The 22,074-nt window shown below is 34.3% G+C and overlaps 1 protein-coding gene across 4 annotated transcripts in view; it reads right to left on the reverse strand.

The window, feature by feature from the left end:
• DNApol-zeta (DNA polymerase zeta catalytic subunit) overlaps window positions 1–22,074 on the reverse strand; it is a 56,098-nt gene that overhangs the window by 24,800 nt on the left and 9,224 nt on the right. For 2 of the 4 annotated variants that reach the window (XM_074177195.1, XM_074177199.1), the window contains exons 6-9: window positions 21,539–22,064; window positions 13,271–14,158; window positions 8,359–8,607; window positions 5,767–5,800 (exon numbers count right to left, since the gene is read on the reverse strand). In XM_074177195.1, coding sequence (XP_074033296.1) covers window positions 5,767–5,800; window positions 8,359–8,607; window positions 13,271–14,158; window positions 21,539–22,064 — 1,697 coding nt within the window. The remainder of the gene's footprint in view (window positions 1–5,766; window positions 5,801–8,358; window positions 8,608–13,270; window positions 14,159–21,538; window positions 22,065–22,074) is intronic. The other 2 variants (XM_074177197.1, XM_074177198.1) reach the window with 2 other exon arrangements.

The following is a 22,074-nucleotide window of genomic DNA, read 5'->3' on the forward strand; positions in this document are numbered from 1 at the left end:
GCACAAAGAATGTATCGTGAAAATTTTCCTGGAAGAAATAGAATTCCTAATTTGAAAACGTTCGAAAACGTGGACAGAAGACTCAGGGAAACAGGAAGTTTTTTAATTACCAGAAGGAATGCAGGTATACAGAGAACTGTAAGAAATTATATCACAGAAGAGGAGATATTGAACTATGCTGCTGAACATCCGTCTGAAAGTAGTAGATCTATAGCTAGAGTGCTGCATGTGTCTTCATCATCTGTTTGGAGGACTTTGCATGAACAGCAGTTATACCCATATCGACTGAGAAAAGTTCAGGCACTGAAACCAGAGGACTATCCAGATCGAATTGAATTTTCTCGATGGTTTTTAAGTATGTGGAGAAATAATCCGGAATTTATCAAGCAAGTGTTATACACTGATGAGGCAAAATTCACAAGGGAAGGTATTTTCAATTCTCGCAATAGCCATATTTGGGCCGAGGAAAATCCTTTTGCTATTCATCCTCATGGCCATCAAACAAAATTTTCATTGAATGTTTGGGCAGGAATAGTAGAAAACCGTTTAGTTGGTCCTTATCTTTTACCAGATAATTTGAATGGGGACAATTATAGCACTTTCTTGGGAGAAGTATTGCCTGAATTGTTAGAAGATGTTCCTCTGAATATCCGGAATGGAATGTGGTTTCAGCACGACGGTGCTTCTGTTCATTTTTCGTTAGCTGCTAGAGAGTCCCTAAATCGGAAATTCGGTGACAATTGGATTGGTCGAGGTGGACCCCACAAATGGCCTGCCAGATCACCAGATTTGAATCCTGTTGACTATTTTCTTTGGGGTCATATGAAGTCACTGGTTTATGAAACAGAACCAAAAAGCCAAGAAGAATTAGTCGCCCGCATCCAAGCTGCATCGATAACGATTGCCGAAAATTTAGAATCATTTGAAAAAGTGCGATTTTCTATGTTGCGCCGTTGCAGATCGTGTATAAGTGTTGACGGAAAAAATTTCGAACAATTACCCTATTGATTATTCATCAGATGTTCTCATTATTATTCAAAAGCACATTTGAATTTTCAATGTAAATTTCAAAAAAAGATATTCGTGTTTATGACTCACTGTTCTAGAATTTCAACAGTATTGTTTCTTATCACATTATCTAAAATATGTGTAGAGAAGGTATATTTTGAACATGATATTTCTACTCAAAGATGAATTATGAGTACCGACATCCAACTAAGAGTTATGTAATTAGCTGTAAATAGACAACTTCCATTTCTTCATTTATTTAAAAAACTTCATTTACTGACTAGAGTTAGCGAAGATCTTATCAGATGGTTATTCAAATAAATTGACTTCTTCCAAATACATTTCTTTTTTTCAGGCGTATAATTAGAGTCTACTGGTAAAATTTTGTTTTTCGGCTTCATCTGTGAAAATTTGAAAACACTGTATACTTTGAGAATGTTTTTCATTTTCTTATTAATAAATATTCTTCAAGATATTTACGATTCTACAAAGAGAAGTGTGATTTCACGAATGGGAAAGACAGGATAATTGTGAACAAAAAATAATTTTCCCAAAATCCAGAATAATGGTGTTATTTTAGGATTATTGGAGCCTAACTCAGTCGAGATTCCGAATGATCGCAAATTTTATTTGGGGTCACTTTTTTTCAGATCACAAAGTCACTCGAAGATCTGAGAACAATGAAAACATTTCAACAATGAAATCTATTGACAAGCACGAAAATAAGCCTCAAGAGTTATGATTTGTCATTACAATATGCTAAACATAACAAAAATTGGTACGATGATAAGAAAACCCACAAGCGCTAAATTAATGGTAAAATCATAAAAGAGTTCAAATAATTTTGGTTTTGGAATTTCGATTATTTTAATCGATTATTCCCATATAAGAATGCACGTATCAGTTCAACTCAATTTTTCTCGAAAACTACTGGTTTTTTCATAGTGAATGTTTATTTGGTTTTTACGTAAAATTGATCAAGGAATTCAAAAAAAAGACGGTTGTGGATATAATGTCAGTGGCGTAAAAAATAAGGGGGGAAATATAAGCTAGTACCCCGCTGGAACGCCACTGGCTACTGATACTGAAGCAAACATACCACTGGAGGAAGCACATTCTAGCTCGTAATCGATTTGCTGAGTTTCATTAACTTATTCCTTTTAGTCCGGGAGCTACGACGAAAAGGGTCTTTTTATTTTGCAACTTCAACGCCCTGTATTTCTGAAACGGCTCATTTCCGGACACACATGTCCTACCTCATTTTTCATCATTTTGCAAGAGGAATGACGTGGTATAAGTTTGTCCGTCGAATTCTGAAACACCCTGTATAAGCCCCGAAAATGGGATACCAAAATCATTGGTACAGAACCAGGAAGCAAAATGGATAAATAAAAAACACAACGATTTCTGAGAAAATCTGGGAACACACACTTTTATAAAAGGATTGACTGAGGAAAGAACTTATGAAATGCTTCAACAGAATAGGAATAAGCTCAGAATTATTTCATATCTAATCATTTAAAATAAATATTATTTTGGTATTTTGAGACTTAGTCGCTTCCTCCTCTTTTATTTCATGGCTAATCTTCAGACATTATATGTCAAAATACCAGTTTGGTATTTTGGGACTTGATCGCTTCCTTGCCTATTATCTCATCAATCAATCAATGTTGAAAATAGTAACATTCAATTTTGTACCTAAGTCTTCAACAAGCCAATTATAAAAGAAGCTCCTACTGTAATTCATTATCCTACAAGAGAAATATCCTGCATTACCAGATTTTTGGTTGATTTTGTTATTTTCTATGCCAATTGAAGTTTCACCTAAAAAATTCTACCCTACACCAATCAATCAGCAGACACTTTGTACGACAGCATTGAGTATGGATGGTAACTTAACGTTTCACAAAGCAAATAACCATTTTCCTTTGTTTGAAAGTGGTTGACAATGTTTCATAGCGAATTTCATTAGTTCGGACTTCCATTGTCTAATATGATTCCACTATGATTCAAAATCTATGAAAGAACAAATAAAATTAGAATTAATAGATAAAATCAATTGTTAGTGTCCACAATCTTTTTTTTTTTCTTTTTTTACTCTGTAGTCATTTTCATTTTGTATCTTGTTTATTTTATTCATTGTATTGTATTTTCATTTCAGGCTTAATATAACTGATATTTAGCTATTGATTCTAATTTTATTTGTTCATATATTTTGAATCATAGTGAAATCATATCAGACAATGGAAGTCCAAACTAATGAAAATCACCATTTTCCTAATCACCATGCAGAGAAATTGTTCATTCTTTTTACCTCTTAAAATTAATCTTATTTCAACTTATAGTTTGATCTTAATTATATCAACTTACACTGAGATTAAACATTACTAAAGTATCATGCAATAAGGTGTGTATACAACTTTTTACAACTTATTAATCTGACTGGATAAATATTTTTTTTTATATGAAATTATATGTCATTAAATACAGTTTTGAATGCAGAAACACGACTTTCTGATAACATTGAAAAAATAAAAGAAAGTTCTCAATTATTTCCTACTCATCTACAGTAAAGCCAAATTAAAATTGACTTGATAACTGTGGTTAACACATGATAATTAAATGGAACCCATCAATTTTAAGAAGAATAGATTACCCAAAGTGGCAAGTTAAATCTTATCTTGTAGACAACATAACCCTTCAAAATATTTTTTCATTTGGTGAATTTTAGTTGTAACATTTGTCACATTCTTGATTACGTGATTAGTTCCATTGCCATGGCGCCACACACCAATCAATCGAGTTAATTATATCTGCCTGTCTGTTAAAATCTGTTTCTCCCTCAACCAGCTGTCGCCCCCCTTCGAACGACAACTCTCAAAAGTCCGAACTTGTGCGAGCTAAGGACTAAGGAAGTCTTACCTTTTAACGTGTGATTCCTAACACGGGTTGGACGATATAGGAAGTGAAAATCGATCGTCCGGCCTTGCGCTTCAAATCACCTGTTTACACAGCGGTTGATTGAGTGAATGAAGCAAATCACCCAAGTCAACCAATCAAACTACCGTGATGGTGCAAAGGAGAATTTGTTCATCTCCACATTTGATAAACAATTTTTGATTACGTTGTAAGTTGTCGATCGTGTGAATTTTTGCGAAGTGTTCTCATTACTGCTAAAATTCTGTTCATCAGACTTAATCTGTCAAATGATAGATATTAAGGCAACACTGATGGATCATTGTTTAACTTCAGAACTTTCCATTTTATCACAAAAAACATGATATCTCGATTTCCATTGCTCCAAGCTTGTTTTATCTCAAATATCGTAGATATCATATAAAAATCAGTTACTATAACCATCAGAGGTAAAATTAGGGTGGTTTATTATTATTATATATTTTCTTCGTTTTCGCTCAAGTACTTAATCATTAGAAACAACCGAATCATATCTTCTTGAAGAATATAGATCTATTGTTTTGTGTTAAACGGTCGCTCACAAAGAGACGCTTTGATTTATTTTCCTTTCTTGGAAACTTATTCGTTTTACATGTTTTGTTTCTATTTAATACAGTTATATTCTTTTAAATTCAAAGCTCTTATTGCTCTTTGAATTTAATGAAATCCCCTCCATACAAAAACTAAAAAATATGAAGCAAAAAAAATTGAGTGATAGTACAAGGTCGGTCGGTAGCCAAGCGGTTCGACGTGGGTGCTTTGACTCACTTGAATTGACTGCCGTGTTGATGGGTGATTCGAACCCTAGTCTGAACAATCGATCTTCACTTGCTATCGTCCAACCCGTGTTAGGAATCACACGTTAAAAGGTAAGACCTCGTTAATCCTTAGCTCGCACAAGGTTCGACTTCTGAGGGTTGTCGTTCGTAGGGATGGCAGATGGTTAACAGAAAAACAGATTTTTTTCAGAATAGTAAATAATGAGCCGATCATTCAGTGGCGGAAATCTAGGCCAAAAGAAGAAATTTCTCTTTCTATAGCAGGTGACAAAGTTTCACAAGACACGCGGCTTGTAGAGCCCACAAAAACCAATTTTAGAGACACAGAAAACGTTTCGACATTCGAGACAGTTTAAGGTGGGATTCTTGGAAAGAGTCTGAAGTTGTAAGGGTCCTAAAACTCACATTAGTGGATGCTCATTCATTGATCAATATAATTATTACTTATATTGGGGTGACACTGCGATGAGACCATTTTAGACAAATTATTGAACATCATTTTTGGGACGATTTGGAAGGAAAGAAATTACAAACAGAACAGCCTTGTTTTGTACACTGGTTTATACTAGTGTGATGAATCAATTGAGTTATTTGATTTGAGACACTCCAAGTTTTAAGGGCTAGGGCCATTTGGCAACCATTACAGTGTTCAAACTGGTTCCATTTATCATGTGGGAATTTTTTTACAAAGAAATGAGATGGTCTACAAAATCCCAAATTATTTCTTAAACGTACACCTCCATCTACAATCGCTTTCTAGGTACTTCTATTTTTTCAACTTTGTATATTCATGACGGCTAACCTGGCTGCATGAATTGAAAACAAAAAAACTCTCTTCTTTTTTCAAAGCCACTAAGAAGTCCAATTTCTGCATTGATACTTTTATTTTATTGCAATATTTTCAAATATTCAACAATAGCAAAACACCCTTTTGCATATTCCAATCAAATTAGTTGATTCAGCACATATGCAATTAAGAATTTATTGCCAAGCTTACCCGATTCAAAAAAATATATCAACTCACTTCTGTGTATTCATAGACACCTCACATTTGCTCGCTGAAAAAGTGGAACCAGATAAATACAGATATCTCATCTTGAGATGGAATTTTTCCATGTTCAGTTACAATTGAGGAGACAACATTTCGAACAGTATCCTTAATATGATATAAAAATGTTTGATACGAATCAGAATGGTGAAACATATGTTTATAACTACTCTCAGATATTCAAAAACTGGTACATTTTGCAAATTAGGATCCAGTTCTCTTATTACCTTTAAGTTTTAATTTGGGTTATCTAGCTGAGGAGTCATGAATTGTTTATTCGTACAAATGTAATAAAAATTACTTCATAGCCTGTCAATGGAGCCTCTTGTATTGAACATTTACTTTGATAAAACACTTAAGAAATAATCTTTTTAATATAATAATATTGTAAACTGATGATTCTATGGAAAAAATTATAATTCCTCTCAAATTATAATAAAAATATTTATTTGACATAGAAATCCTAATATACAAAAGATGAAGGTTATTTTTCATTGATATACCCCAGAAGATTGCACTTTAATAAACTCAGTGATGCACTATCCTTGATATGAATGGGTAAATTATCATATTGAATCAATCCTTTGTGACATGAAGAATTCAGGTTTTTTTTTTGTAATTGGTTCTATTTACATGAAAGTTAGAACTTCCTCTGGTCTGGTAATTGTGAATTTGATTATTGAATGTGATAAATTGATTAAAATATGAAGGTAACTGTCCTTTCAACATTTTATAAATAAAAATCATTGAAAGATAATATAATCGGGTTTTTAATGGATTCCAGTTCAGTACAACTAACATTGTATCGATAGAAGTGGACTTCTTGCATTTGAGAACGCAACAATACTGTTAGAATCAAGCTACGACAGTAAACTTGGACAATATTCAAAGTGAGGTTGGATTATAGTTTTATAGACCGTTATAGATGTAGAGAAAGATAATTGTTGACGTATTCATGAAAAAAAGAATATTTTTTTACTTATTTTGCTATGAACGTAATTGAAATGGCTTTTGAAAGTCATTAAGTTATCTATTTTGAAGCCACGATATTTCACTTCTTGCACTATTTCAATGTTTTCATTTCATATTGATATATTTATGTTTATTGCTCTAATTTACTACCTGTTGGAGACCAATATAAAAATGTAGTAGCAGAAGATTCCTTCAACTAATTAAAATGGTATTTGAACTCCTATTATGAATATCCTTAAAATAAAAACTTGGAGGTTAACTGATAATACTCTCGAATTATTTGAAGTGAATATCATATTAGGTTGTTTCAAAAGTTTTGTCAGTTTCAATGTCATGTGTTTTTATAGCTCCATATCTCAATAAATATTTATTCTACGTGTAGTGGTATATACTGATCGATGGAGAATTTTGTACTCTATACATTGATGCTGTTTACTTTTTCAAAATTTTAATTTTTTGGTGATGTTCATTTTGTTCAAAATTTTAATTTTTTGACTTTTTTCAGCTTATTACTACTATATGAAGTCGTTTGGAGATGTTTGGCCTATTTTTCTCTACGAATTCAAATTGAACCAAAGCGCTGCGGAAACAGCCTGAAAAATCAACCAGGCATTTGGCAATGATGCGTTAATGAACACATCAGTAATTCAGAACGAAGATTTGGGAACCCTGATGGAGACTGACCCATCACAAACGATGCGTGGAATGGCGGAAGAACAGGGCGTAAGTTGCCATACGATTTTTGATGGTTTGAAACGTATTGGAAAGGTGACGAAAAGTTGGGGAACCAAAACGATCCTTTTTTGATCGTGTCATAAAAAAAAGATCGTATGATAAAAAGTTCTACGACAACAAGAGACGTTCAGGACAGTGGTTGGACACCGATGAGCCACCCAGGCACTCCCCAAAGGTAAAACCTACCAAAAATAGGGCACGGTCACTTTATGGTAGTCAACGGCTGGTGTGATTCATCATAACTTCCTGCAAACCATCACAGCAGAATCCTATTGTAAGGAAATCGACGATATGTATCGAAAATTGCGTCAGCAGCAGACGGTAGTGGTCAACAGGAGAGGTCCAATCTTGCTCCACGACAACACCCATCACAAATCACCGTCCTTAAATTAAATGACAGCAGAGTCCTAGTGTAAGTAAATCGACTAAACGTATTAAAAATTGAGTTAGCAGCAGACGATAGTGGTCAACAGAACACGACAACACCCCTCCGCACGTTTCACAAATCACCGTCCTTAAATTAAATGAATTGAGCGTCGAATTTCTGCCTCACCCACCATACTCCACAGACCTCACGCCAATCGACTACTATCTTTTCAAACACTTCGATAACTTTCTCACTGGTAAAACCTCCGCCAATCAGGACCAGGCAAAAACGGCCTTCAGAAGTAATCGACTTGTGTCACTTTGGCAAAAGTGCACTGATTCAAATGGCATTTATTTCGATTGAATTGAATGAGTATTCACTAAGATATTGCAGTTTGAATTAGATTTATACAAACGAACAAAACTTTTGAAACAACCTAATATTATACTTGACCAATAATTTGTATTGGAAATTCGTTAATAAAGAATATTTACCTGATCTCTCCGGGTTAATCTGAACTTTAGGAGATTTATTAACTGATATCGGCAACGCCTTATACCTTCGAGATTCCCTAGACGGCGTTCCCTTCAAAGATTTTTTGCGTTTACGTTCAGTTCTTTCATCATCTGAAGAACAGGAATCTACAGTACCATCCAAAGAAAAAATAACGTTTTTGTTTTGTATGGCACGAATTCGTTCCGATCTTCTTATTGATACAGGTTCGATTATGGGTTCCTTAAAATCTGAAAATAACTAAATATAAGTATTTTCACCCAAAATTGTAAATTTATCAAATAAAATTTTGCAAGAGTTTGAATTAATAAACAGTTGTGATGAGAGAATTTTGAATAAATATTCCAGATTTTTTCTTGTGAACAATAACCATATAAATAAAGAAATTCTACATGATCTATTGACTACAACTATACACTTTTCGAAGCTTCAATTTGTCTGACATAAGTCAATTATTACTATAAAATGATTTTATGGAAAAAAATAAAAAAGTTTAGACTGATTTGAACTCGTATGTCCTTTGTCAAATAGGTCACATTGTAATGTTTGTTAAATTTTGATTTATATTAGTATGATTTATTTTGTTAGTTCCTACTGAATATCTTGCAACTAGATGAAACCAGAACCCAAAAACAAAGCATTCTTGATCCAACACCAGACAGCGCCATTTCGGGTCTCGTTAGTGGTGCTTGGCTTAACCCCGCAACTGTCCTTAAATAACAAGCCTGAGTAAATGAGGGCGATGACATCTTCACTTACAAAGACATCTATAGGATTTATGGAGAACTCAAACCTCGAATATCAAAGATAAACGAGACTCCCCAGGGCAGTCCGTTGCAAAAACAAGCGTCAACATAGAATCGCCAAACGAAATTCGTGCTCTGTCTTTGTACCGCAGCGTTCACTGTAAGACAAAGATAAAACCGGAGTCCAAAAACAAAGCATCTTCTAGTTCAAAACAAGCATATTTCCCAATCACCAAAAATGCAATGATTGGGAAAAGTGCTTGTATCTGTATCTGTATCTGTAGAGTAGAGAGGGTGAGTGTAGGCCCACAGCACTTAGGCCACATGTGACCCATTGTCCTTTCAAGGAAGATGGACAGGTCACTGAGAGACGTCTCCTTCATATTGGTAGGTGTATGCCAAGACTCGCCAAGCATACACTCTCTTATTGACGATAACTCCGGACACTCGCATAGAACATGCCTGACAGTTTCATCTTCCTGCTCACACATCCTGCATAGAGGTGTGTCCACTAGCCCCATATTATGGAGGTGTTTCCTTAGTTGACAGTGGCCAGTCAGAAATTCTACTGTTAAACGTAAATTTTTCCTGGTCACCGCCAGATATTTCTTCGGCGCCAGCTTCCCAGGGTCGCCCAGGGTGATCCTGGCAAGATTGCAGCCATTGATTCCATCCCGTCTCTTTAGGGATTGAGCATGGATGTAACATTTGGCCACTGGGTGCCACTGGGTTCTAAAATTCTTAGGCCAGCCTTAAGCGCATTGCCGACTAAAGAGTCGGCAATGCGATTACCTTTACTCCTGTCGTGCCCTTTTACCCAACTCAGGACAATGTTATTATCTACCGAGGCTTTGACTAAATCTTGGTGGCACTCTAGTACTAGCCCTGAGGTAACACGTTGTCTGTTTAAGGCTAATAGGGCTTGTCTGCTGTCAGTGCAGATTATGTTTTTGCCAGAAATTCCTTTCCTGGTTATTTCTTTTGTGGCGATTGAGATACCAGCCAAAAAAGTGCTTGTTTTGGGTTTATTCCATGCCATAGGTTCCAGTTTTACCTTTTACCATCTTCTATTTGCCTTGTACTGGTAGCTGCAGTGAAAGAGAGAATGAATCTGTTTGGCGTTCAATGTTGAAGCTTGGTATTGAAACAGATGGGGTTAGGGAGCCTCGTTTATTTTTGATATTCCTGTATCGAGTTTCTGCCGATTCCACAATTGACTTTTTTGTAAAGGGATATGCCATTGCCTTCACTTTCTCAGGCTTGTCCTTTCAGCAAAGCGTTCTTGGTTCAGCCTAGAACCACTGATGAGACCTTAGCGGGTCGAAAAAGCGCTTTCACACCAGAAAAACTTTTTTCTTTCATACATTACTGGCTAAATACTTGGAAATCGGACAACTTTACAAATCAATGATTTTGGAAGTTCCAACCATTCATAAATATTTGACAATCTTTCTTATCTTGAGATATCTACAAGAAGTATAACTATGGAAAATGAGTTGATCATTTCAAGAAAACAAGAGGATTGGGATAGACTGAAAAATCTGAATGTAGAAAGAAAATGTCAGTTCATTTTGAGCTGGTATATCATTAGCACAAGTATTGAAAGCAGAATATTATTGTAATAGAATGATAAATCCACCTCCTCTAATAACTTACCAGATGATAATAAAATATTTTTTCAACATGGTAATATGTACAATTAATCATTTTAGAAATTCAGCATGCGCAGCAGAAAAAATTAGGAGGCAAACTGATCGAGGTAATCATTTTGGGAAATATCTACATATCCAAAACTGTGGAATTATTAGGAAGCCCAAATATTACTCACAGTTTAAACAATTATTTACTTTTCAATCAGTGAAAACATGCGACACGGGCTGAAAATCATTCAATATTTGTGGGAATTATTTCAGTTTTCAAAATACATAAAAACTCATTCTAAATAAAAAAAAACAACATACACACAAAAAATCGTTAAAAATTCTAACGATACAAATGTTTTTCCACATCATTTAAAAATATTCCTCTTTTCCATTTATCAACGGGAGATGGTTTCAATAAATATCTAATGATCCATCAGAGTTGAAACAAACTCTATGGTGGGTAAGCTAAGAGAGAAACTGGCTCAAAAAAGACTGACATTTTTTTCATTTTAAATATAATAACCAATTGCCCGTTCAGGTTGAATTAAAAAAATCCACAATGTTCTTTTCTATGTGTAGAAAGTTAATTTTCGTTTTCTTCCTTTGGATGATTCTCATTTTTTGAATGAAGATGGAAAAGTAGGAAGCCAAAACCTTTCTTTCCCAGCTTATTTATTATTCTACCAAACTTTTGAATTCAATGGGGGAATAACTCGAGAGCCGAATACCTATTTTTTTTGAGTAAGCAAATGAAAATCTCGAGAATGGTTCATTTTTGGTATAGGGTGTATTACATAAACTGACATACAGGTATTCATTGCCAGGTATTCAAAAATGTAAAAATATACAGGGTGTTACATTTGAATTGAAGAAGTTGGTACCAACTTCCGGTGTAACCGGAAGTGTTGGAAAAACGCAATTATTTTCATTCGAGAAAGCATATCAAAAAACGTATTCTTGCTAATTTCAGAGATAGTTTGCCTCTTAAACAAGGTAAATATTATCTCACAGACAATTTACGCTACTTGTCTCACTCACATCACTCTCTATTCCTTCAACAGCATGTATTAGAAATGCTACCCACATAGACATAATAATATTGAATATCCGCTTCTCAAAAGAAAGTTTCATGTTCCTTAGAAAAAGATTTGGAGACCCTGTGAATCACCAGTGTTGGTGGAAAATCTCTTGAGAGATTAGAAAAATGAGATTAATTAGGAAAGAACAATTGAATGTGGATGAAAATGAGAAATATCAGCTAAATGAAGAATTGATTTAGGAAGAAGTCATAATAACTTCTAGAAATCTTCAACTATCATCAACCCTGATAAAAGTTTGTTACCAATTGGTGACTATAGCAGGTTCACAGATGAGCAAGAAATAACAGGTAAAAAATGTAACAATATCAAAACATCAGATAGAAATAGAGGATAATTTTCAGAATACAAGTCTTTTCTGATAGTAAGAAATTAGAAACTATTCAATCATGTTTTTTTTTTATATTCGCGGCACAAAGAAGTTTTTTGTTCTCCCATTTTTCCAACAGAAACTTTATTTGCAATTTTGCCTTCTCTTTCCTATTCTGATGTTCCTTACTCAAGTAATAGGTATACGAGGTATGTTCAAAAAATAAGGTGAATGATCAAACTTCGCGGGATACGCACATTAGTTTATTAGCGATAGAAAAAATGGATCAAAGGATTTGCATCAAATTTTTTGTAAAAAATGAAATTGAGTGCTCTTAAAAACTTGAAATTTTCACAGTAGCATACGGTGTTTGAACTCTGAGTCGGAAAAATGTTTACAAGTGGTACAAGCTTTTCCCAGAAAGTGGAGAAAATATGAATAATGACGCTCACCCTGTACGCCCCAGCACATCAACAACCGATGAAAATGTTGAGAAAGTGAAGAAAATTGTTATGGAGAATCGTCGAATCACTATTAAAGAAGTTGCTGAGGATGTCGGCATATCGGTTGGCTCATGCCTTGCAATTTTTTCGTAAATTTTGGTCATGAAGCGTGTGGCAGCGAAGTTTGTTTCAAAATTGCTGAATTTTGACCAAAAAAACCGTCGTATCGCTCAGGAATTGTTGAATAATGGTAACGACGATCCAGATTTACTTGAAAGGGTCATAACTGATGACGTATCATGGCATCGTCCCAATGGAAGAGCAGAGGAGAGCAAAGATTAAAAAAAGCACGCCAAGTTCGATCAAATGTCAAGGTTTTGCTTAATTTTTTCTTCGATTTCCGTGGCGTAATATATCAGGAGTTCTTTCTACATGGTCGTACGATCAATAATAAGCAGTATCATCTTAAAACCCGGCACAAGTGTATTATATCTGAAGAGGACTTCGAAGGGGACAAAATCGATACTGATGAATAAATATTTTTTAAGAAAAATTAAAATTCACCTCATTTCTTTAACGGACCTCGTATTTATAAATACAATTCTCTCATATCAATTAACAATTCAACACTTATGAAAATATTAGCCTTCTTACCTGTTACTTTTCTGCAGAGAGTAATATCTGTGGAGGAAGAACTTAATATTACTACTCTATCCAGACAGAACTTATTACCCCAACCAAAATTATTCTTGGAAATTTTGCTTAATGAATCCTCTTCATCACAGTTTAAATTAAGAGTTTTATTACTTTCAAATTGGTCACTACATTCAACTTCCTTTTTTTCAATACTTTCTATTTCTGACCACATTATAGGCATACTTGTACTTTGTTTGTGTGAATTCTGCTCAATCAAGTTTTCAACATTACTATATCGGATATCTTTTGAACTCCCTCGATTAAGGCATTTGATTTTGTTGAGCACAGAAGCTCGTTCTTCATCACTAGAGAAACTAATATTATTATTGTCATCAAAACTAATCAAAGGTGTCCTAAGCAATTCTAAGTGCTGATGTAATTGTTTGGTAAGACTTGCGGCAGTTTCCTTGAAACGTTTCATGGTCTGAATATGTATATTATCAACTGAAGACTGATCTTTGACGTCCATGGAATATTCATTAGTAAGTAAATAAGGTTGATTTTTGTTGGTACTTTCTTTCCGAGGAGAACTTTCAGTTATTAACAATTCATCAAAATGATGCTCCATTTCAATTTGTTCTACATTCTCATTTTGGTTAATATTCTGTTTAATAAATGTATTCATATCATTTTCATTTTTACTTTGACAAATTTTTCGAGGAATTCTTATGACATCAGGAATATTTTTTTTATTGTAATCATACAGATAACAACAGTGATTTGGATATTTGATTCTTAAATGTAAACTGGGATCAACATAATTGGCTGTCTTTACAATTATGTCGCTGATGATTTTGATTTTGGAAAATTCCGTCTCATAAACGTCTCTTCTCAGAGGATATGGTGCTGAAACCAAATTCTAGATAATAATAATTAAGTTAGTCCATAATTATTTGCTCTGTAGAAAAAAAATTACCGTACATCAACTAAAACTTTTTCAACTCTTAATAAATAAGATTGGAACGAATAAAATAAAGATTGAATTCAATATGGTGAGTAGTCACATAAATTAAAGAATATTCAAAAATTGTCTTAAAAAAAATCTTGCTGGCCATCTTACTCCTCCATCACCAGCAATTCCAAGGGAATTGTTCTAGCATTATGTGGTGATACAATAGAGGAAAAGACTGCATGGTCTACAGTTTTTTGTGGCATACGTTTCGTCTACAACTGTGTTAGATATCAACAAAGGCGATAACGCACCAAAGTGCTCTAATTGTCCTCACCACATATATTATATCGTTCAAGTTTTGGGTCTTCCATTTTATTAAATTGGTGGTGGGCGTGACTTAGGTCCTACTGGTTGAATTAAAAGACCTGACGTCTACAAAATGTAGTGCAAATAGCCATACTTTATGTCAATTCCCTATTCCTTTTGTTTGAAATTTTCTGTATATTGCTTGGATATTACCTTTGAGTCTCTACAAACGAAATAATACGATTGCTTTCTCTTATGCATTTTCTGTTACTGCTGATTTATCTTGGTCAATGTAGACTAATCCACAATTCCAAGGGATCTAGTGTACCCCCAGTATTGCTAAAGGTCCTCTGAGATCTTTAGCTGCTAAAAGCCATCTGGAGTTCTTAGCTGAATATGAACCCTTGGCATTCTCTTTCCTGCATTCGAATTTGGCTTTGCTTTAAAGTAATTTTCCAGATGGCTAAGTTTCTCAAGGAGAGTGTAAGATTATAAATTTCGAGAGGGCCCGACGCATCTATAAACCTGAATGTCTCCCCAGGGAACTTGTGAATCTGAAATATTTCTTCGAAGGGAATGGGTATAGCCAATTTGGAACAAGCAATACGACTCAGGTACGGCAATTAAACTTATTAACGGAGACAGAAAGTATTTTTATGATTGGAGCTGAAAGAAAATTTCTCAATGCTGGAACTTTCCCTATCCTAACCAGTGCACTCAATCTTTTATATATTTTCTTGTTTTTTTGCAAGTACCACTACCAATTCGTATTTTTTTTTAATTTTCTGAACAATTGTAATGGATTTGAAATGATTGTCGAGTCCCATTTTATCCAATTATACTAAAAAACACATTTTTATACAAATAGTGGAATGAAAACCGGTTCTATTCCGATTTCCGTGACGAGAAGAACTTTATTTGTTTATGAAGACTGAATTTGTTATCAAAAATAAATTTGGTGTGGACGAACTTCCCGTCAATTATGAGAAATTCTTTCATGTATTTTCGTACCATATCGTATGACATGTGTGAATGTATTTACTGAAAAAGTTACTCCAACAAAACCTCTAGACAGAACTAGACAACTGTCTGAAGCACATCAACAGCTTAAGATCTACCATCATTTTCACAATAAAGAAGGAAGTCCACAATGAATGGCCATTCTTAAACGTATCGGTAGAGGACAGACACTAAGTGGGAAACCACTGTATACCGAAAACCCACTCGCACGGGTCAGTATCTGAATCACGAATCCAACCACCATCAATCTACCAAAAGAGGAATCGTCAAGACTCTAGTGGGTCATGCTTTCGGGTTCTATAATACGAAAGAAGATCTTGACAAGTAACTAGGCATAATCAGATGGAAGAGCAGATGTATGTTAACTGTTGAATTATATTTCATATTGTACAATACTCATTATTGCATACAAACTGAATCTCGCCCTAACTGCATAAACAAAATGTGATTTATTTTTTATTTTAATTGGTAATTATTATTAAAAAAAGATCTTCAGCAGAATTCGTTGTCTAACAACGCATTCAGTCAAGCTAGCGTAGAAATACGCAACATGTGAAAACCTGTAATAAAGCGGAAAACGGTCAACTCCACTAAACCGGCAAAGCGGAGAGGGGGGGAGGAGGGTATAGGTGAAAGCGCTTGAATGACCCACAAATGTTCATCTCTCGAAGGGATAGTCCAGCCGATTGCGGATACTAACAATCGAAACGTCAGAAAGTAACTTGGTTTGTGTTATGATCCTTAGTCGATAAAACACACTAGTTTTAATGATATTTAATGATTTACTTAGGACACAACTTCATATTCGAATATTTTCGAGCGGAATGGACTCTCCGTCAAAAGATGACAATTTACTGTCAATAAAACATAGAACGTGACGCATGAAATACGTGATACAATAGACAACATGTTCCCAGGAGATGTCCAGCCTTCGGAAAAACATGTGCATCCTGTCAAGGTAAGGGATATTTTGCAAGCATGTTTCAGGAATGAAATGAAGAAAAAAACTGATGAAGATTTGGACCCCACACCTGACACCATGTTATATTCTCTAAGGATCCTTAGTCAATAAAAGAAACACACTAGTTTTAATAATATTTAATGATTTAATTAGGGCACAACTTTACATTCGAATATTGTCGAGCGGAATGGACTCTCCATCAAAAGATGACAATTTACTGTCAAAAAAACATAGAACATGAAGCATGAAATACATGATATAACGTATAACAGTTTGAATAATTTTTTAATTTTTCAATTTATTTTTAATTTTTGCTCATTATTCACATTCACATTCTTAGTGTGCTTCAGTTGGATGTGAGCACAAAGAATGATTCAATCAATAAACTGATTCAAATTTTTTAAACTGCAACCAGTTTGTGAAACCGAATTCTGAATAATTTCACTTTTAGCATATGATAACTCTATATTTCTTTTACTATCTGCCCTATAGCAGTAACTACTTGCTATTCAATTGCCACTGATGTCAACCCTATAAAGAGGTATTCATCAGTTAATTTTATAGAGGAATCAAAATCTTCACCAACAATAATAATGATCTAATTTCGGAAGGTCATCTTCAGTTCAATCAGGTTGGAGTCCAGCTCCCTTACCCTTTCAGCTGATTATTGTCGAGAAGGACCAATGAGTTCATGACTGAGGGGATGGCGGTATAAAGTCCTCAGACATCAGTACCGCCCTTCGCGGGGCGGTACGACGAGCTATTCGTCCGTTAACGGGGGACATGAGGGCCTCATTCGACAGAGTGTCGGGGCCTTCTATATCGGGAGGGGTCGTCTACAGCATAATCTGTGGCTTCCCTAACTAACGGGAATGATGATCTAATTTGTACAATGGGGGGACTATTTATATTTCGGGGACTGGCAACACTAATATCAATAGGTAAAATGTGTTAACACCATAATAAAGTTTGTTATTCATTAGCATAAACGTACTCATAACATTTTGATGTACAAGTGCTATTTGTTTTGTTCACACTGAGTTAAGAAAATCAATTTGACCAGAAAAAATGGGAGTTCAAGAGGTTTTCATTGGATTATTTTTCACAACTTTCATTGTGAATTATCTCAACAAGAATGTGTCGATGAACTCAGTTCTTTGTTTGGCGATAAAGCACTATCAAAAACCATAGTACATTGCTGGTATAGTAAATTCAATCATGGTCGTAATTCGTTCGTCGACGAATTCCGTGAAGGTAGTCCAAATAGGTTGTTATGCCACAAAACATTGATGCAGTGCGTAAACTGATAATGTATGAGGGTTATGAACATATTGTGAGATAGATGCATCCTTGCACATTAGTTCCACTTCAGTATGTATGAACACTTAGTTGTAAAAAAATTTTTTCTCGTTGGAAACCCCATACTTAGACAGGTGAAACCAATAACAAATTTCACTACGTTGAAAATAGTATTTTGCTCGCTCATACAGTCTCACATTTCTTATGGTATTCTACTTTGGGGAAATTCTAGTGATGCCCAATGCATTTTTATATTACAGAAAAAAGCTCTGAGAATTCTTGCTGGAATCGGTTTTAGGGATTCTTGCCGTGAATAATTCATCACTCATGAAATTATGTCGGTGCCTTCTTTGTATGTTAACTCAAGCCTATTAGATATTCACAAAAGGGCCCCCTTGTTTCCCAAGCAATCCAGCTTACACAATCATGATACATGTAACAGCAATTTTATTAGACCTCAACGTTTCAGACTGATGAAATCACAAAAAACTCCTATGATTTTAAATTGTATATAGAACATGTGCGTAGACACACTTTTGACGCAAGGAAGATGCTCGCCGAACCTCCACACTTAATTTGAATATGTTATAATGTACCCTGTAAACTTGTTACAAATTTTTACTGTTTATTTTATTTTATAGAAAACTTTGTACCTTGCACCCATTTGTTTTTATGACCTGTCATAAATGTATTTTATACATAACATGATCAAATAAATATATCTTTCTATCTATCTATCTATCCATCCATAATTTATCAATTGCTCAAAAAAGCTCTCGCGTCAAGTGGTGTGAGGAAATGATTAAGAAGTTCGATCTTGGTGCTTCAAAAGCCGGAAACAGCAAAAGACCATGTGGGTATTCCAAGACGAATTGAATCTAACAAAAGAAAGTTCATGGAAGAAGCACAACGAAGCAAATGTTCGTCTGTTTCTTCGGCCGAAAGGGTCAGGTGGCCACTGTTCCGTAGAACGGTCTGAGTAATACATGACCATTTGTTTGTCGGAAGTATTTGGAGAAATTTATAAAACTAACCACCAAAGACGAATCATTCTCTATCATGACAATGCGAGCTCTCACACATCTCGTCAAGCAGGTGAATTTTTGAGCAGTCAAAACATCGAATTGATGACTCAACCTCCGTTCAGATGATTTGGCACCGAATGAATTCTTCTTGTTCGCGAATATCGAAGTTCAACTGCGTGGTCAACGATTTACGAGCGCAGAAGAAACAGTTGAATCATTGAAAAACCATATTATGGAGGTGTCTCAAGAGAAATGGAAAAACTGTTTTGATGAATGGTTTGAACAAATACAAAAGTGTATTGATCATCAAGGGAAATATTTCGAAAAACAATAAAGCCATTTTCATTAAAAAATGTTTCTTATAATTTGCTATTTCCGAAATATAAATAGTACCACCCTCGTATCAACCTGCTTTATAGTATTTCAGTTATTAGAACATCAAACTCAGTATTAACTTTAAAACAACATCATGTAATCAATTATGAACAAATACTGGTTATTTACTGATATCTGAAGAACCTTTCAGATACGCATTTGAATATAAGTAAATGACATCAATCAATATCATATCATCAATCTGATTGATACAATTTCATGACATTTGAGGATTTATACAAGATTTTACCTCCGACCTTTTTAACTGCACAATATTAATTCAAAAATGTTAGTCAGTTAGCATCCTGCTAGTTTTTGAATGAAATAAATTTATACTTTTGATTAGATATATTATATATATTAGTGTAGTTTTAGTATGTAGCGGGCAATATTTACAATCAACAGTCCTAGGAAAATAGCGGTTAGTTTTTATATAGTTATTCCTATACATTAATTATATCAAAATTGAGAAAAAATGAATCTAAATATAAATCTATTTTTTTTACAAACATATATGCACGTCATAACTACTGAGTGTAATATTAATTACAAACTAAGCAAGAATACATGTGAGAACATCACAAATGAACAAGTTGACATTAGTAATTTCATTATTTTTTGGCTTTCTTTGTTTTGGTCCACACAAACTCCAGTAGAGAATTTTAAAATTACCATTCTCATCTTCATATACCCTAATTAATGTGCATTGTTCATTACAAGAACATATTTGATTTACAAAGTTTATTTACTCACATTACGAAAGAACACTCAAGACATGTCAAACTCAGTTGGTACAAATCAGGTGTATTCAATTCCCATTATGTAATTTGTTGAGACTATTACCTTTCATTTGAGGAAACTCAGCCAATAAAGCCTAGCCACTTCGCCATAGTTGATATGAAAATTACAGCTTTAAAAAATTGATTAGGTTGTTTCAAAAGTTTTGTTAGTTTTCGAGTCTATTTAAACATGAATATCTCAGTAAATGCTTATTCAATTTAATCGAAATAAGCGCCATTCGAATTAGTGCACTATTGCCAATGTAACACAAGTTCGTCAGTATAAAAATTGTGTACCCGGTATATGATGAATCCCGTTTTTGCCTGGTTCAGATTGGCGAAGGATCGTGTTGGTCCACCAAAGTCTTCAAATACTCGTCCTGGATTACTGTAGATCTCCGGAAGAAAATCTCGCAAACCAACGTCGGACGGTGTGTTCTTCAACACTATCATTGCCAAATACCTGGTTGATTTTTTGGTCTGTTTCGGCAGCGCTTTGGTTCAATTTGAATTCGTAGAGAAAAACTGACAAAAATCTCTATCGATCAGTGTATACCACAATACAGTAGGATAAATATTTATTGCAATATAGAGCTATAAAAACACATGACATTAAAATAGACAAAACTTTTGAAACAATCTAATAATCAGGGAAATCCTGCCCCATAATTAACCAGCTGCAGACAATTACATGACATATGTAATTGAAGTAGGAGTAATTTTCAAGTGAGATGTGAGACTAAAGACTTGACAGCAGTCAACCTAAAAATGGCTATTGGAAACAGCCACCAAATAGGGATGTGAACGAACTAGTGGGAGTCTGCCACGCAGACATATCACAGTTCATAATTAATTGATTGTGATGTCAATGTACACCACCTGACCTGGTAGAGCATAGGCACCAAAGAAAGATGTGAATATTCACTACAAAAAGAGATAATTTGCAATATTTACATCAATTTCTAGAACCTGTTTTTGAAATTTGGTATGAGCCGGACTTTCATTTTTTCTATTGAATGATTGAATGAAATCCATATAGCACTTGTATCATTTCTATTCTCATCAACTTGTTGATCGTGCAGCAGTACTCGTGGAGCAGTAGTCACGTCGGTTTTTTCATTACTTTGTCCAATTATTTTGGATTCAGAAATTAATGACTCACAAATTCATTACGCATGTGTAAAGAACCGTTCACCATACTGCAAACGACTTTGGTTATTTAAAAAATTGTGAATTCCTGTTTGACGAATCAACTGTAAATGATCTCAACTTTTGTCAAAATTAATTTTTTTATTTCTTATTTTTTATAACTAGTGGAAACAGAGAAAGCCAAAAAAAAAGAATTTATTCTATATTTCAATCTTCCCATAAAATATTTTTCTTATAAATTTAGGTTTTTTAAATGTCAAAAATTTTAAATGTAACCAACTAGATTCTTGAATAAAATGTTTTTTATTTAAAGGACACTCAATTCTTGAAAAAATTGTTTGTTTTCTATCTAGTGGCCACTCCGGTGATCAATTATTCAGTTCAGATAAGAAAATGAGAAAATTATTAAATAATACTTACCTTTAACATCATCTTTGGAAAGAACCTTAAATTTGGGTACTCCACTCGCATTTATGTCCAGAATTAATCTCTTTTCTTTTTTGTGAAGCTTTCGCATGATCATAATAATTTGGTCTTGCCTGCTTAATTTTTTTATTCTATTTCCAAGCCTTTTTACCTCTTCTTCTGTTTTTCTAACTGATCTTTCTTTCAGTTCCTTTCTAGTTAGTTTCTTTTTCTTATATTTAGTTCTTCTGCTCTCACCAATTACAGTCATCAGCGGCCTTTTGAATCTGACAGATTTTTTAGGTTTTGCCTGAAGTTTTGAAGATGAAGTATTTTTTAAGTTTGTCCCTTCGTTATCTATTTCAGATATTTCATCTAGATCTGGCATATCTCTTCCTGCTTTATTTGTTGTCACTACTTTAATGAACACAGCTTTTTTTCTCAGTTTTCGTGCTGGGGAATTTTTGATATTAACAGAACAGATGTCATTATTCTTAAACCCCCTCTTTCCATATGAAAGATACTCTTCAGTTGTCAAGTTCTGAAATAAC

Source organism: Leptinotarsa decemlineata, unplaced genomic scaffold (assembly GCF_025532065.1).
Source record: "Leptinotarsa decemlineata unplaced genomic scaffold, Ldec_3_MD MMD2_tig00002159_RagTag_RagTag, whole genome shotgun sequence".
Classification (NCBI taxonomy): Eukaryota; Metazoa; Arthropoda; class Insecta; order Coleoptera; family Chrysomelidae; genus Leptinotarsa; species Leptinotarsa decemlineata.